The sequence below is a fragment of the Carcharodon carcharias genome, chromosome 5 (assembly GCF_017639515.1).
Source record: "Carcharodon carcharias isolate sCarCar2 chromosome 5, sCarCar2.pri, whole genome shotgun sequence".
Taxonomy (NCBI): Eukaryota; Metazoa; Chordata; class Chondrichthyes; order Lamniformes; family Lamnidae; genus Carcharodon; species Carcharodon carcharias.
This window is the reverse complement of record NC_054471.1, coordinates 168434953-168452845: the sequence shown is the minus strand read 5'-3', so window position 1 is coordinate 168452845 and position 17893 is coordinate 168434953. Positions and strand designations below refer to the sequence as shown.

Here is a 17893-nt window from a genome sequence, read left to right as displayed (position 1 = left end):
CTGATTACATTGCAGGTCTATCTAACTGTCATTTCCTTTGGCTATCTTCTCTCAGTGAGCTGCAAGCCACACGAGGTCCAAACTGCACCCCACTCAGCAACCACTCAGAAATTGCAATCAGAGAACCTTCCTAGGTTCTACCCATCACCATGACAATGCAGCCTGCCTTGGGCTGTCCTCAAACTGACCTTTCAGTTAATTACTTTTTCAATCTGATGAAGCAAACGGGTTTTATAACCTTTCAGGGTTTACTGAATGCTTTTAGCTCTCCATCCCAAAACAAAAACACCTCTCTGCACTGCCTTTGCTCTTGCAAGCATGGTAGACATCAGATCGCCTGCTCCCATGGTGCTCCAATGAATCTCCTACCCTTAACGTTCTTTGTGGTAGAGGTTGCAAGCTTGGAAGGTGCTGTCAAAGGAGCTTTGGTGAGTTGCTATAGTGCATCTTGTAGATGGTACTGCAACCACTGTGTCAGTGGTGGAGAGTGTGAAATGTTTAAGGTGGTGGATGGGGTGAAAAGCAGGTTGTTTTGTCCTGGATGGTGTCAAGCTTCTTGAAGGTTGTGGCAGCTGCACTCATCCAAGCAAGCGGGGAGTATTCCATCACACTCCCGACCTGTGCCTGATAGATGGTGGACAGGCTTTGGGGTGTCAGGAGGGGAGTTACTTGTCGCACGATTCCTAGCCCCTGGCTGCTCTTGTAGCCACAGTATTTATATGGCTAGTCCAGTTCAGTTTCTGGTCAATGGTAATCCCCAGGATGTTGATTGTGGGGGATTCAGTGATGGTAATGGAATTGAACATCAAGGGGCGATGGTTGGACCTCTCTCTTCTTGGAGATGGTCATTGCCTGGCGCTTGTGTGGCACCGTTATTTGCCACTTGTCAGCCCAAGCCTGAATGTTGTCCAGGTCTTGCTGCACATGGGCACAGACTGCTGCATTATCTGAGTTGTTGAGAATGGTGCTGAACATGTGCAAAAACGTCCCCACTTCTGACCTTACAATAGAGGGAAGGTCATTGATGTAGCAGCTGAAGATGGCCGAGCCAAGGACACTACCCTGCGGAACTCCTGCAGTGATGTTCTGGGGCTAAGATGATTGACCTCCAACAATCACAACCATCTTCCTTTTTGCAAGCGTGACTCTAACCAGAGTAGAGCTCCACCACCCACCCCAGATTACCATTTACTTCAGTTTTGCTTGGGCTCTTTGATGTTAAGGGCAATCACTCTCATCTCACCTCTAGAGTTCAGCTCTTTAGTCCATGTTTGGACCAAGGCTGTAATGAAGTCAGGATCTGAATGGCCCTGGTGGAACCCAAACTGAGCACCAATGAGCAGATTATTGCTGTCCAAGTATTGCTTGATAGCACTGTGAACGACCCTTTCTATCACTTTGCTGATGATTGAGAGTAGACTGATTGGGCAGTAATTGGCTGAGTTGGATTTGTCCAACTTTTTGTGGACAGAACATACCTGGACAATTTTCCACAATGTTGTGTATAAGCCAGTGTTGTAGCTGCACCCCTTTCACTGACAGCATTGAGTGTTTCCTGAACCTCGCTGATAGCACAAGGCAGTCATCATATCGTCCACATATTTCCAGTATTCAAGGCCAGAAGAAGCGAGCAGCATTAATGTGCGTTAGGAAAAGAATCAGCCCTAGCTAAATGCCCTAAGGCATAGCTGCTGTTAATTGAACATTTTAAGATAGGCAGCCATAGTAACCAACAAAGTGTGGTCAGATAGCAATCCACTGGTCAAGAATCTCGTGTAACTTAACTTTAACAACTTCCTAACCAAAACCATAAAGGTCAACCCTGTCATACGCCTTTGGAAAATCAGTTGTAATATTGATTGCAATTATTCACATCAAGGGATGACTCTTTTTGAAAAGAAAAAATTTCAGCTCTCCTTGTGGAACTTACAAGAAACTTTGGATACAGTTAAATTAAAATGCAAAAAAGATGGTTTTTGCTGAAAATACTCACTTGTGCATGTGCCCCGCCCCAACAACAATCATTATGTAGTAAGAAATTCCACTCTGCACAACAAAATGCAGGGTATACCTGAAAGAAAAATAATTCAACACTACAGTTAATGAAATTCTAATTGAAATGCAGTCAATCAGCACTAAACTACAAGCTGCTGGTATAATTATAAATGACAGCCAGATACATGAGTTTCTTTTATACGCATCCTAAAAACATGGCATTTTAATAGTAAAATAGAATTCAATGAAGTTGGGGGGGGGGGGACAAGGGTTAGAATGATGGGCAGGGAATAAGAGGTTGCTTTAGGGCCAGTGTTTTCCTAACAGACTAACAACCTTTTCCTCTCAGAAACATACTGAGTATGACTTGAAGCTTACTCAATCTCTGACCACTTGCTTTAAAAAACAATTTTTAAAAAATCACTTTCAGTTAGAAAAACTGCTCAAATAACCACGATTTTGTTATATACGGGAACCTTTGTTTCTCTATAGAACCATTATTATTAATTCTTCCACCTCCTTCTGGTCTTGTTGGCGGACAAGTTCACATCTACCTAGACTGTTTTATACAGCTGGCATTGAAAGTGGCCCATAATATTTCAGATACAAGAGGTCATGGTTTATATGCTATTTCAAATCAACAGTTGAATAATGCATTTTTGAAACCATTCTAGCTAAGTGGCAGATAATTTTGTCCTCCCCCACCAGAAGATAATGCACATCGCTTTGGGAGCAATTGTTATGAGAATCACTTCAAGGTTCTATTGAACAGCTTTCACAGGCAACATGTACATGAATTTTAGTGCTCCTTTCCAATATATAATGCTGCGAGAAGACTAGAGCATGTCAAATGCTTACACTATTTAAGTCACGTACTAATCCTGGCATTGCCTTTAGCTCACTCATAACTTTCAAAACACATCATAGGGCTTTAGCAATCTCTTCCAGTTACACTATTCAATTAGTTGACAGCACTCAAAGGTCATATGAGTGTGTTATCCTTAGGCAGGGTGGGGGGCAGAGAATATTCAAGTACTGAAAGTTGTTCTATATACTCTATTAGTTTTATCTTTGCTCATTAGATTGATTGTGGAAAAAAGCACAATATTTCACTTTGTTAACATTAAATTCATTTCAACAACAGCATTGCAAAAATGCAGGACTCTTTTTCCAAGTAATTGTTCGACAATAAAATGTATTTATTTAATATGTAAATTTATTTAACTACAACGCACCTTTTTAATAAGATACAAACCTTTAGAATCCAGTTAAAACTTACACTGCAACTACAACTGAAGTGTTTAAAAGAAAAATCAATTCTCTTCTCCAAATTTCTTTCCTGAAGATACTCCTTCTGCACAGAGTAGTCCTTTCCTCTTTTTCTCCAGGCCTGCATCTCCCACCCAAAACCAAATGACTGCTTACTGGAATATGTTTCTATAAACTCCCCAGCACTCCAGTAAGCAACTCGTAGCTGGAGAACTCCCAAGAGAGATTTAGAAGATCATTCAACTACAAGGGTATTAAAGCCAAGCCTGCCCAGAAGGGACACCAGATGAGTGATCGAAGCTTCAGGGTGACCAATATTTTCTTCAACTTTTTTTGTACTTTTGTCCATCACCAATCTATCTGAAATCAGCAAACCAAAGATTGAACTTGAACTCGAAATCTTGTCCACACAGGTCAACTATTCACTACATGATTGAAAATCAAGTAGCCTTTCTTCAAGTGAGTGTTGATATTAGTCATCAAGCTATCCTACCAACTTTTGAGGGCTTTGCACAGAGCCAGAACATGTAGGTATGTATTCAGTCCAAAATGGAGCAAGCAGTCAGCTTTGTGGACACAGTGGCACTGCCATTATAAAACTTCCACTGCTCATCAATAGTCAAATAAGCTGTAGGTGAAGCTCAGATAGCTGTCAACTTAGCTCTGGGGGCCAGCATTGACTGCAGCTTCCAGAGCACTGCATCACTCCTGTGCTCTGTTTTCATGCAGAGCCATAGGAATCTTGAGGTGCAATCCATGGAGAGTGGCCTTGACTCCACAGAAGAGGCACCAATAGTCTCTCAAGATGGACAAGATACCTTCTCCTCTGTCAGTGCCACACTGCTGGCTGGGCTAGATTGCAAGTCCTGAGCAGCTTACTGTCACCCAGCATAGCCATCAAAAGGGTCCTCAAAAGGTGTTTTACTTTGACAGGAAGTACTTCTTTTTTAAAATGGCAAGATGCTGAGATGGATTGGTGTATCCTTCTATAAGAAACATAAAATTAGCAGATAGGTACAGCAAATAATTCGGAAGGCAAATGGCAAGTTGGCCTTAATTACGAGGGGGCTGAAGTACAGGAATAAGAGGGCTTGCTACAATGTACAAGGCTTTGGTGCGGCCACACAGAGTACCATGTAGAGTTTTGGTCATCTCATCAAAAAGGAAGGATATACTTGCCTTGAAGGCAGTGTAGCTAAGATTCAAAGATTGATTCCTTAGATAAAAGGATAGTCCTATGATGTTGAGTAGAATGGGCCGATACTCACTGCAGTTTAGAAGAACGAGAGGTGGTCTCATTCAAGCTTACAAGATTCTGAGGGGTCTTCACAGGATAGATAATGGGAGGCTGTTTCCCCTGGCTGGAATGAGGGGTGCATAATCTCAGGATAAAGGGTTAATCATTTGAGGCAGAGATGGAAAGAAATTTTCCACTCAGAGTTGAAAACTTTTGGAATTCTTTATAACAGAGGGTGGTGGATGGTCAGGACAAGATACAAATTTTTGGACTCTAGTGGAATCAAGATATATGGGATCAGGTGGTAAAGTGGAGTTGAGATCAAAGATCAGCCTTGATCTTAGTGACAAGCAGAGCAAGATTGAGAGACCATATAGCCTACTCCATATCCTTATGGATGAGGAGACAGCAGGAATACTTTGAGCAGAATTAAGAAAGAGCAAAGGATACAAAACTCTGGGAAGAGTTGGCAACAGACCTCTTAACAGTAGTGACATAGTAGCTGGATGCATGATGCAGAGATCAGAGGAGCATGTAACATAAGGGAAGTGGTTATAATGGGGGATTTTAATTTTGACAGGCTGGGAGAAGCACAACAGCATTCCATAAAGGCAGTAAACGCCTAGGCTGCAACTTGTCAGTTTTCTGGAACAGTACATTTTAGAACAAATAACAGACTTCACAACAGCCTCGGTCCAAACATGGATGAAAGAGCTGAATTCCAGAGGTGAGGGCACAGTGACTGCCCTTGACATCAAGGCAGCATTTGACCAAGTGTGGCATCAAGGAGCCCTTGCAAATTAGAAGTCAATGGGAATCAGGGTCCAGCAGCACCGCCGTACCCTTTTTCAAAGCTGCGCGTGCCCCCAGTTTCATTTTATCCTTCAGCTCATCCGACGCCTCAACAATAAACTTTTTCTCTTTCTCTCAAGTACTAAGGAACGCAAGCTCCAACAACTCATCGACACCAACACCCATCTAGGACCCTCCACCCCGGCCTGTCCCTCCGTCCCCACCCCATCTTCCAATCCCAACCCCAGCCGTGTATTCACTATACCCCCTGACCTTCCCCTCTCCGATGCTGAACGTTCAGTGCTCAGCAAAGGACTTAGTTTCATACCCTTACGCCCTCACCTCAATGAATTTCGGGCTCAGCATGATGCTGAACTCTTCTTCCGCAGTCTTCGTCTCCGGGCTCACTTCTTTGGGCAGGAGTCCTCTCCCAGTTCAACGGATCCTTTTACCCAACTCCAATATTCTCCCTCCACCTGGACACCTCCCTCTGGATTCTTACCTTCTCTCGATCTTTTCATTGAGAACTGTCGGCGTGACATTAGTCGTCTCAATTTCTCTGCTCCTCTCACCCATTCTAACCTGTCTCTCTCTCAACTTACTGCACTCCATTCTCTCAGGTCCAACCCTGACATTGTCATCAAACCCGCTGACAAGGGTGGTGCTGTTGTTGTGTGGTGCACTGACCTCTACCTCACGGAGGCTGAGCATCAACTCACAGACACTTCCTCCTACCTCTCCCTGGACCAAGACCCCACCACTGAACATCAAGCCATTGTTTCCAGGACTGTCACTGACCTCATCTCCTCTGGGGATCTCCCACCCACAGCTTCCAACCTGATAGTCGCCCAACCTCGGACGGCCCGCTTCTATCTCCTACCCAAAATCCACAAACACAATTGCCCCGGTAGACCGATCGTCTCAGCTTGCTCCTGCCCCACAGAACTCATTTTTCGTTATCTTGACTCCCTTCTCTCTCCCCTTGTCCAGTCCCTTCCCACCTACATCCGTGATTCCTCTGACACCTTACGTCACATCAACAATTTCCAATTCCCTGGCCCCAACCGCTTCCTCTTCACCATGGACGTCCAATCCCTCTACACCTCCATCCCCCACCAGGATGGTCTGAGGGCCCTTAGCTTCTTCCTCGAACAGAGGCCCGAACAATCCCCATCCACCACTACTCTCCTCCATCTGGCTGAACTTGTTCTCACGCTGAACAATTTCTCCTTCAACTCCTCTCACTTCCTCCAAATAAAAGGTGTGGCTATGGGTACCCGCATGGGCCCCAGCTATGCCTGTCTCTTTACGGGTATGTGGAACATTCCTTGTTCCAGTCCTACTCCGGCCCCCTTCCACAACTCTTTCTCCGGTACATCAATGATTACGTCGGTGCCGCTTCACGCTCTCGTCGGGACTTGGAAAAATTTATTAATTTTGCTTCCAATCTCCACCCCTCCATCATTTTCACGTGGTCCATCTCTGACACTTCCCTTCCCTTCCTTGACCTCTCTGTCTCAATCTCTGGTGATAGACTGTCCACCAATATCCATTACAAACTCACCGACTCCCACAGCTATCTCGACTACAGCTCCTCACACCCCGCTTCCTGTAAGGACTCCATCGCATTCTCTCAGTTCCTTCGCCTCCGTCGCATCTGTTCCGATGATGCTACATTCAAAAACAGTTCCTCTGACATGTCCTCCTTCTTCCTTAACTGAGGTTTTCCACCCACGGTCGTTGACAGGGCCCTCAACCGTGTCCGGCCCATCTCCCGCGCATCCGCCCTCACGCCTTCTCCTCCCTCCCAGAAACATGATAGGGTCCCCCTTGTCCTCACTTATCACCCCACCAGCCTCCGCATTCAAAGGATCATCCTCCGCCATTTCCGCCAACTCCAGCATGATGCCACCACCAAACACATCTTCCCTTCACCACCCCCCCATCGGCATTCCGTAGGGATCGCTCCCTCCGGGACACCCTGGTCCACTCCTCCATCACCCCCTACTCCTCAACCCCCTCCTATGGCACCACCCCATGCCCATGCAAAAGATGCAATACCTGTCCCTTCAGTTCCTCTCTCCTCACCGTCCAAGGACCCAAACACTCCTTTCAAGTGAAGCAGCATTTCACTTGCATTTCCCCCAACTTAGTCTACTGCATTCGTTGCTCCCAATGTGGTCTCCTCTACATTGGACAGACCAAATGTAAACTGGACAATCGCTTTGCAGAACACCTGCGGTCTGTCCGAAAGAATGACCCAAACCTCCCTGTCGCTTGCCATTTTAACACTCCACCCTGCTCTCTTGCCCACATGTCTGTCCTTGGCTTGCTGCATTGTTCCAGTGATGCCCAACGCAAACTGGAGGAACAACACCTCATCTTCCGACTAGGCACTTTACAGCCATCCGGACTGAATATTGAATTCAACAACTTTAGGTCGTGAGCTCCCTCCCCCATCCCCACCCCCTTTCTGTTTCCCCCTTCCATTTCTTTTTTTTTCCAATAAATTATATATTTTCCTTTTCCCACCTATTTCCATTATAAAAAGAGAAAAAAAAATATTTATTTAATTTTTTTTTTACATCTTTTATGCTCTCCCCACCCCCACTAGAGCTATACCTTGAGTGCCCTACCATCCATTCTTAATTAGCACATTCGTTTAGATAATATCACCAACCTTTAACTTTAACACCTATGTGTTCTTTTGTATTATTGTTGTTGACATCTTTTGATGATCTGCTTCTATCACTGCTTGTTTGTCCCTACAACCACACCCCCACTCCACCTCTCTCTCTCTCTCTCCGCTACCCCCCCCTCACCACACACCTTAAACCAGCTTATATTTCAGCTCTTTCCTGGACTCGAACTCAAGTTCTGTCGAAGGGTCATGAGGACTCGAAACGTTAACTCTTTTCTTCTCCGCTGATGCTGCCAGACCTGCTGAGTTTTTCCAGGTAATTCTGTTTTTGTTTTGGATTTCCAGCATCCGCAGTTTTTTTGTTTTTATTATTATTATATATAGGGGAAAACTCTTCATGGGTTGGAGTCATGCCTAACACAAAGGAAAATGGTTGAGATGATTGGCCTCCAACAAGCACAAGGTCGAAAGTGGAGATGTTTTCTGATGACTGCACACTGTGCAGTGCCATTTGCAACTCCTCAGATACTGAAGCACTCCATGTACACATGCAGCAAGACCAGGACAATATTCAAGCTTAGTCTGATAAGTAACATTTGCATCACAAAAGTGCCAGACAATGGAATTAGCCAACAAGAGAGAATCTAACCATCTCCACTTGATGTTCAATGACACTAGTATTGCAACTTCCTGGGGGTTACCACTGACCAAAAACTTAAATGGACCAGTCATATAAACATTGCATCTAGAATAGCAGATGAGAGAATGGGAATTCAGCAGTAAGTAACTCACTTCCAGACTCCCCAAAGTCTATCCGCCATCTACAGAGCACACATCAGGAGTGTGATGGATTACTTGCTACTTGACTGGAATAGTGCAGCTCCTATAACCCTCAAGAAGCTCGACACCATCCAAGCAGTTTGCCTGACTGACACCACATCCACCACCTTAAACATTCACTCCATCCACCATTGGTGCACAGTGGCAGCAGTGTACACCATCTACAAGATGCACCGCAGCAACTCACCAAGGATCTTTCAACAGTACCTTGCAAACCCCTGACCTCTACCTAATAGAAGGACAAAGGCAGCAGATGCATGGAGACAAGGACTGCAGCAGTTCAAGGCAGCAACTCACCATCACCTTCCCGAGGACAATTAGGGATGGGAATGAATGCTGGCCTTGCTAACAATGATCACATTCCAAGAACAAATTTAAAAAAAATACAAATAAACAGACCATACTAGATTTAGTATGGAGTAATGCCCCAGAGTTAGTTTACAAAGCAACAAGAAAAGGATAAATGGTTTAGCTGTAATCACCATGGTTACACGCTGATCAAGGTTGGGAAATAAATATTTCAGCTTACACATTTCAAAAAGACAGGCACAATGGAAAAGGAGGAGGAACCCTGAAAGAAGATGACCAAAGGGCAGTAGTGAGAATGGAACATAGCTCAGATGATCAAGAAATATAATCAGTATGGGTGGAGATTAGGAATAACAAGGATCAGAAAACACTGGTAGGAATAATAATAGGCCCCCTAATGGTAGTTATACCATTGGACAGAGCATTAAGCAAGAAATAACTGGAGTTTGTAACAAAGATAACATAAGTTGGTGGGGGAGGGTGGAAACTTTAATCTTCATATGGACTGGACCAATCAAATTGGCAAAGGTAGCTTGGAAGATGAGCTTTCACAACAGTTTCCTGGAACAATATGTTGTAGAACTAAATAGGGATAAAGCTATTTTAGATCTTGTATTGCGCAATGAGGCAGGTTTTATTAGCAGTCATCGTAAAAGATCCGAGGAAAAAAATGATCCTAGTACAGTTGAGTTCCATGTTAAGTTGGAAAGTGATATACTGCAGTACCAAACAGGAATCTTAAACTTAAACAACAGTTACATACGTGAGAGCAGAGAGCTGGCTAAGGTTGATTGCGTAAACAGGTTCAAAGGTATGGCATTAAATAAATACTGGGAAACATTTAAGAAACAATTCAAAATGTTCAATAAAATTCCTCCTCCTTCAGGTATCTTGCCCTAAGAGGGTGTTGGGGACTATGGACTTCCATTGGATTGGTCCATGATTATGTTTGGCAAAGTGCTGCAGTGCCTTCTGTGGTATGGATGACCAGGAAACTCACACACTCTTACTGCCTATCAGGCATACTGGAAGGATTCACAGGCTGATAATCAACCTGTTTTGCCACATTATGAACACACCTTCCATGGCCATCAAGTCCTGGAGTGGGACTTGAATCTGGAGCTTCTGGCCCAAAGGTTGGGGCGCCACCACTACACCACAAGACCTCCTTCAACAAAATTATATTCCATTAAAAAAATCTTAGCAAGAAAGGTCCAATCTTAGCTTACTAGGGAGGTTCAGGATAGTATTAGATTAAAAGAGGCTTATAAAGTTGCAAAGAATAGTAGCAAGCCTGAGGATTGGATGTGTTTTAGAAACCAGCAAAAGGCAACCAAATCGTTGATTAAAAAGGGAACAAAATACCATAGAATAAACCAACCAGGAAGAAAGGGCTGGATTGTCATATGGAGTTGGGGAGACTCTGGAGCGGTGGAAATGGCAGCTGGGACCCAATTCCAGATTCCCAACCCCATTCCCAGGATTTCTGATATTTAAGTGTTGATTTCTGATTTTTAATAGCGCTGTTTAAGAATATGGGCTGGTTCAGAAAGCAAGCCTGCACCGTGCACTCCCCGCCTAGCTGGCTCTATTATGGGGATAAGCACATCCTAGCTCTCATGCAGTTGGGGCCAGTTGATGCAGTGTAGCACCTCAGAGGTATCATAAACCATAGTCCGGATGAGAGAACCTTTTAAAAGGCAAGTTCAAAAACTCTTACCCATGCCACCTCATGTTCCTCCACCCAACCCCCATGACCCTTCATACCAAGCTATGTCCCCTATGCCACACTATGGCACTTCAATGCCTGTTTACACATTGGATAGAACCAATGAACCCTACAGTGACAACAACATGTCAAAAAAAAAGTCATTCATTCATAGCTTTCAACTTTAAAAACTCCTTTCACTATGGGCCAATAGTAGTGTCAATCACCCAGACCCTTTAAAGTATCTGCAAGCACTTGAAATTTGTGTAGATAAACACGTTAAGGGGTCAGAGTGCCAGAGCTGTCAATCAAGCAGTTTCCCTGTGGCTCAGTTATTTGGACAGTCCAATGAATGGTTGGGCTCTCAGCCAAGAATACATAATGAGGTTTGGTGCAGAGCCTAGACATCCATTAGGCTGCTGAAACAGCTGAGCCCTGGGAAAAACATTTCTTGATTGACAGCTCTGGCTTCTGATCTCTTTTGTCAATTTCACAATGTTTAATTACACAAGATAAAGAGATTTCAGGTGCTTACAGTTTCCACTATTGATATTTTAAAGGGTCTGTATGATTTACACTTTTATTGGCCTGTAATGAAAGATTTTTTTAAGAAAGTGGAAAGTTATGAATAATATTTAAAAAAAAACGACACATGCTATTGTCATTATAAGGTTCATTAATTCTATTGAGTGGATGAATAGGCATTGAAGTGCCATAGCTTGACATGGGGTATGGGGGACCATACCCCATACCAAGCTAAGGGAGGGGTGTGGGTGGGGGGGCTTAGATTGACATGGATGAGGCATGGGGAGTGAGTGGGTGAGTGTGGTGAGAGCTAGAGGGCCTTACTGTTTTTATTGTAACTGGGATGAAGTACCACTGAGCCAGGCCTTTCTCAAAACCCACCTCAACACCAAGCAGCCCTCATGATAGCCTCCAAGCTCTTTCCAGGGTCAGTTAGCCTGACTGTAGCCCACATCCGCCCCCAACACAATGAAAGTTCTGTCTTTACAGGCTCTCTCTCCTATGGCAGGCCTGCCAAGTAAGGAAATTTTCCGACTCCCACAACCTGCCTCAAAGATGAAAATCCAGCCCATAAAAACAGATTGTAAGAGCTTTTACAAATATATAAAAAGGAGCACAGCTAAAGCAAATGTTGGTCCCTTATGAAGCAATGACAAGAGAAATTATCACCGAGAATAAGGAAAGAGATGTTGAACAAATATTTTGTACCTGTCTTCACAGTAGAAGACAAGTTATATTTATATAAATATTATATTTTTTATATATAATTATATTATAAATAAATATAATATATGAGGGACTTATGAAAATGACCATCAGCAGAGAAAAATTATCAGAGAAACTTATGGGACAAAGCCAACAAATCCTCAGGACTTGATGGCCTACATCCTATGCTTCCAAAAGAGGTATCTACAGAGATAAGAGGATGAGCTGGTTACGGTTTTCCAAAGTTCCCTCGATTCTAGAATAATCCCAGCAGATTGGAAATTAACAAATGTAACAGCACTATTAAGAAAATAATTAGAGAGAAAACAGAACTACAGGCTAGTTAGCCTGACAGTCGTCAGGAAAATGCTGGATTCTATTATTAAAGAAGGCTTAACAATGCACTAAGAAAATCATAGAATAATCAGAGTCAACATGGTTTTGAGAAAGGAAAATGGTGTTTGACAAATTTGTTAGTTTTTTTTGGGGATGTAACTAGCAGAGCAGATCAAAGGGGCACAGCAAATGTAGCAAGCTTGGGTTTCCAAAGGGCATTTGATAAAGGTACCACACAAAGGCTTAATAAGCAAGATAAGGGCTCATGCAGTTGGGGGTAATATGTTAGCATGGATAGAAGATTGGCTAACAAGAAGCAAAGAGCAGGGATAAATGGAACATTGTGAAGTTGGCAGGCTGTAACTACTTCAAAGTTTCAGCTACGTACAATCTATATTAATGACTTAGACAAAGATAGTACATATAAGTTTGCTGATGATACAAAGCTAGGTGGGAATGTAACCTTTGAGGATGCAAAGAGATGTAGACAGATTAAGGGAATGGGAAACAAGGTGGCAGATTGTATAATGCAGCAAAGTGTATTTACCTTGGGAGTAAGAAAAGCAGAATACTTTTAAAGGCATGAAGCTTGTGATGTCCAGGGGCACTTGGGTATTCGAATGCAAGGAACAAAGTTAGTATTTAGGTACAGCAGCAATTAGGAAAGCAATTGGCTTTACTGCAAGGGGATTAGGGTAGAAGAATAAGGAAATGTCTCTACAATTGTATAGGGCTTTAGTGAGACTGTATCTGGAGTACTGTGTACAGTTTTGATCTTGTTATGATCCAGGTAGGATTGTAATGAGAAATTAAAGAGAAATTCAAACATCCAGTGATTAACTGAAATAAATTACGCCATAAGATTCCATAGTTTAAGACAATGAATTTTACCATTCAAGAAATAAGCAAAGCAAACACTACCAAATAAGATAAAAGCAAAATACATGGATGCTGGAAATCTGAAATAAAAACAGATGCTCTGAAGAGGAGTCATACGGACTCAAAACATTAACTCATTCTTGTTCCACAGGTGGTGCCAGACTTGCTGAGCTTTCCCAGCATTATCTGTTTTTATTTCACTACCAACTAAGCACTTGGTTGAATACTTATACTTTACATTGAAAAACATAAAACATAATGACATATACTTTAGACTTAAATTCTCAACTGAGCCTCACCTTTTCACCTTGAGTACACCATGGAAGTCCAACTGCTTTTCCTGAAGGATCCTAACTTCCTGGGACCAAGCCGAAGTGCCACAGCTCTCAGGAATTCACTGCAATTCACCTGAGTGTTCCTGCTATCCTCTGAAGTATGAGTATTCTTGGGGTCCTTCCACTAGCTTCAGCTAAATGACGCTTCAGCACTCCTTAAGCACCTCACATTTGTGGACACTTAAGAGTAGACTTCAATGCACTCCAGCTCAGCAATACCAGATTTCTAACAGACCTTTTGCTTTTGGTCTATGCTGCTTTTCTTCTCTTAGCAGACTTTTTCTTTCTCTGTCTGTTAAACTCAGGGCTAACATCCATCAGCTTCGGTGCTTTCAACTTTAACCCCAAAGACCTTCTGGAAAAATCCCACAGAACTCCAGAATTCCAACCAAGGCTCCACCCTGAATTACTCATCTTTATGGTAACAGTGGTTAGTTGAGATGTCCAATAAATTTTTAGATTAATTAACTTTTAGCTTCAAAGTAATTTTTTTTGGCTCTGGGACCCATCTGAATAATTTAAATTTCTAGTGAAGTCAGGGCAATTTTTCTCTCTTGCTGTCTGCAGTTCCCCAGCTAAATGAAGACCATCTGTATTTTTATAGCTTTCACCCTCCTAACTCTGACCTCATAAGTACACATGGAAACCTTTGAGCTGCCATTATTTGAGGTGTTAGCATTTTAATTACCTTACCCTAAAAAAAAGTAATCTTCCCAAAACTAAACATCACCTCTAAAATATTAATATGTATCATGAACTAGATGATTATAACAGCATCCATTCTTAAAAAAAGGAGACAGTATTGTATGGGAGATGGTGCTGTGAAGATTCATTAGATTGGTTCCAGGGATTAGAGGGGTTGTCCAATGATGAGATGGAGCGAACTGGGTCTAAATTCTCTGAAGTTTAATAGAATGAGAGGTGATCTCATTGAAACATACAAAATCCTGAAGGGGCTTGGTAGAGTAGACACTGAGGCTGCTTCCCCTGGCTAGGAAATCTAGAACACAGTGATACGGTGATCCTTTCTCAGGATAAGGGGTTAATCATTTAGGACTGAGATGAGGAGGAATTTCTTTACTGAAAAGGTTGTGAATCTTTGGAATTTCCTACTTCAAGGTGGTTGTAGATCCTCCATTGTTAAATATATTGAAGGGTGAGAAAGACAGATTTTTGGTCTCAGGAAATCAAGGGATATGGGAAGTGGGTGGGAAACTGGAGTTGAGGCACAAGATCAGTTATGATTGCATAGAATAGCAAAGCAGGCTCAACAGGGCGTAGGGTCTGTTCCTGCCCCAATATCTTACATTGTGATGGAGAAGTGAGAGTCACAAACTATGGTTTTAAATTCAAGTGAGGCTGACTTAAGAGGGATGAGACAAAAGCTGACCACAGTAAACTAGGCTATATGGATACTTGATGAATCTACAAACAGTGGTAGGTATTGAAAGGAATAGTTGGCACGATACCAGTGCATCCCTCTTTTTTAAAAGAAGCAAAAGCTCTAGTTGTGTAAAGCAACTGAGAGCAACAAATGAAGCAGCATATGGTATCAAGGGAAAAAAAGATGCTTACACAAATACAAAAAGTCGAAATCCTGTGGTGCCATCAGGTTCTGATCTGCAATTTTAGCTAGGGACCAGTGACAGCTTTTCTGTCAGGGGTGGGGTGTTGCCTTTCAATAGTTTTCATATAAAAAGGTGTCTTTGCAGGCCAAACAGAGGAATCCTTGGGCCTCCTATTACTCCTCCTGCTTCAAAGCTCACGTGCTTTTTAAAACTGAGGTCCAAAATATTCTTTAGTGCCTCATTAAAAGTAAGATAATTCATGTAAATTGCGATTGCTCAGATTCACATGTCTTTGGGTGTTTCTCAACCAGCATAAAACAGAAAATTTATGTTGAAATGAATTGTTGCAAATGATTATGGTTGTTGCTTGGATCTGTCACAAAGCATTGTCTCACTGTAATCACTTAGTCAATTAATATATTTACACAATGCCACTCATATGCACAATACATTTGGAATCATGAGCAGTTTTAAATAAATAGATAATTTCACAGATCTCCCGTGGTGTTCTTCACCGAGTCAGTGATTAGACAGTTTCGTCAGTCTTGTGTTTTACAATGATGTTGCCAGGTATGGTCAATTTTATCTATGAGGAAAGATTGGATAGACTGGGGTTTTGTTCTTTGAAACAGGAGGCCGAGAGGAGATTTAATTAAAGTGTACAAAAATATCAGGGGCCTAGGAAGGAGCAATTTCTGTTCGCAGAGAAGTCAATAACTGGGAGTATAGATTTAAAGTAACTGGTAGAAGGATAGGAGAGGAGCTGAATATTTTTCTACACCTGGGAGAGTGAAGCAAGTCTGGAACTCACTAACTGAAAAGATGGTAAAGGCGAAAACTCTCATCGTATTTAAAAATACACTGGATATACACTTAGGTGCCACAAGCCAAGGGCTACAAACCAAGAACTGGAAGGCGAGGTCAAGCTGGATAACTCTTTCAGCTGATGCAGACCGGCTTCCTTTGTTGCCATAAAATTTTCTGATGTTTCTATGAATGGTCTAGTTTAGCTTCAGATGGTTGCTGGCTAGGGAATGATGTTTGCAGCTAGAACCAAAGACACAAACTTGGCGTGGAAGAAATAAGTTCTGGGACTCAGTTGTCTAGAGTACTAAGACTGGAGAAGAATTTTGTGTCTTGCCATAAATAGGTGCCACCAAGCTTGCTGCACATCAAGATCACATGATGTGGCATTTTATCATATAGATCAGTGAAATCCCAAGTTTAATTATTAACCTGCAGTAAATTGGCCAATCTCAAAGCAGTAATGCACTACATTAGGTTCTCAGCATCCAATAAAGGAAAAAACAAAATTCTTACCCCTGCTCAAAGTACACATGCGGGGGTGTTGAATAAAAACAGGATCAGGCTGTGCTGTAATGGCCATCTAAGTCTGAAACGCATCAAATTCTGTCCAGTTTAATACAAACAACTGTCCTTTGGATAACCATGGAATTATACCCAGCTTAAGAGGTCAATGTGGCAAAATAATACCCCACAAACACCTGGCATTTAGGTGGAGTTTTATTAAAACCTCTAAATTTAAAAGCAATACTTACCACCCAAAGCAGAACAATGCAAGGTAAAGCCCCAGAAGCGTGGCAACAGCATGCCTGACATAGCTGCTAGTTTTACTTGGGTGAAGATAAAGTCGAAACCATACACTTGCTAGCAAAGCAAACAACTGGCACACTACAAAATTCACCTGGAAAGAGAAAATGGAGCTGTTTTAGTGCCAAACATTAGAATCAGAAATTACATTAAAATATTAATAATTTCAAAATGCATTAATAAAAATCTGGTTATTAGCCAATTTAACCACATATGCATATTGTCAACCTGGGCAAACCTCAGGTTATAGTCAATGATCATGCCCCTCCTCTCTCTTGCAGCTTTTCCCGTTTAACATGGGGTCAACACAATTCTGGTCGATCACCCTTCATAACAGCCATAATTTTTTAGATTTGGGCAGTGGTTTTACAGCTGGATGCCCTTCCTGCTGCTAATCCTCCCCATTTATCTGAGCTGGGGGCTGGCACAAATGCACACTGGGTTGCCTGCATCTGTGGCTAGTTTATAAGTCAATGTTCATATGTATGGATATTTCCGATATTTGTTGGCTTACTATTTCTATATAGTAATGAAAAATATTCTCGGCAATAATAGTCATCTTGCTTCGATATAGTCTTTGCAACATAGAGGATCCTGGAGGTGAAAGGTGTGCCCATGCAGAAAAGTTGGAAAACCATTGTTTAAGCAAGTAAAAACAAACAGTCATTAGCAGCAATATAGGAAGTTTCACAGTGCAGTAGTTCAAGGTTGTCTGGTTGAATCACAGCAGAAACATCTGCACTGCAGGAATTCAATGTCATTACCAAACAACAGTCAAGTACCATGCATAGATTTCTTTCTGTATCAAGTCGTGTGTGATAACTATTCAGGTCCACATTTCTACTAGCACTTAAATTAGCTGATTCTGATTAATTTATTGGAATTAATAACATCCTTCATGCAGTAGGGCCTGGAAGCCTGCTGCACAAGATCCATAATTTGGCACAGGAGGAACAATCTCACTCAGTCAGCACTAGATATTATTGGGTGGCGGTGGGGTGGAAAAACAGAATTCATGTCATTGAAACCTATACTGCTGAGATAGAAACCATACTCCCATTTCTAATCCAGGTCCTCCACCTGAATGAATGCCTCCTGCCAGTTTATTTTTTGAAGAAGGGAATAAGCCTTTATGCTCAGCTC

The 17893-nt window shown here is 42.3% G+C and overlaps 1 protein-coding gene across 6 annotated transcripts in view; it reads right to left on the bottom strand.

The window, feature by feature from the left end:
* mboat2b (membrane bound O-acyltransferase domain containing 2b) overlaps positions 1–17893 on the bottom strand; it is a 169437-nt gene that overhangs the window by 112733 nt on the left and 38811 nt on the right. For 3 of the 6 annotated variants that reach the window (XM_041187537.1, XM_041187539.1, XM_041187540.1), the window contains 2 exons: positions 16699–16844; positions 1994–2071 (listed from right to left, as the gene is read on the bottom strand). In XM_041187537.1, coding sequence (XP_041043471.1) covers positions 1994–2071; positions 16699–16844 — 224 coding nt within the window. Of the gene's footprint in view, positions 1–1993; positions 2072–13535; positions 13848–16698; positions 16845–17893 lie in introns of those variants that run through there. The other 3 variants (XM_041187542.1, XM_041187538.1, XM_041187541.1) reach the window with 3 other exon arrangements.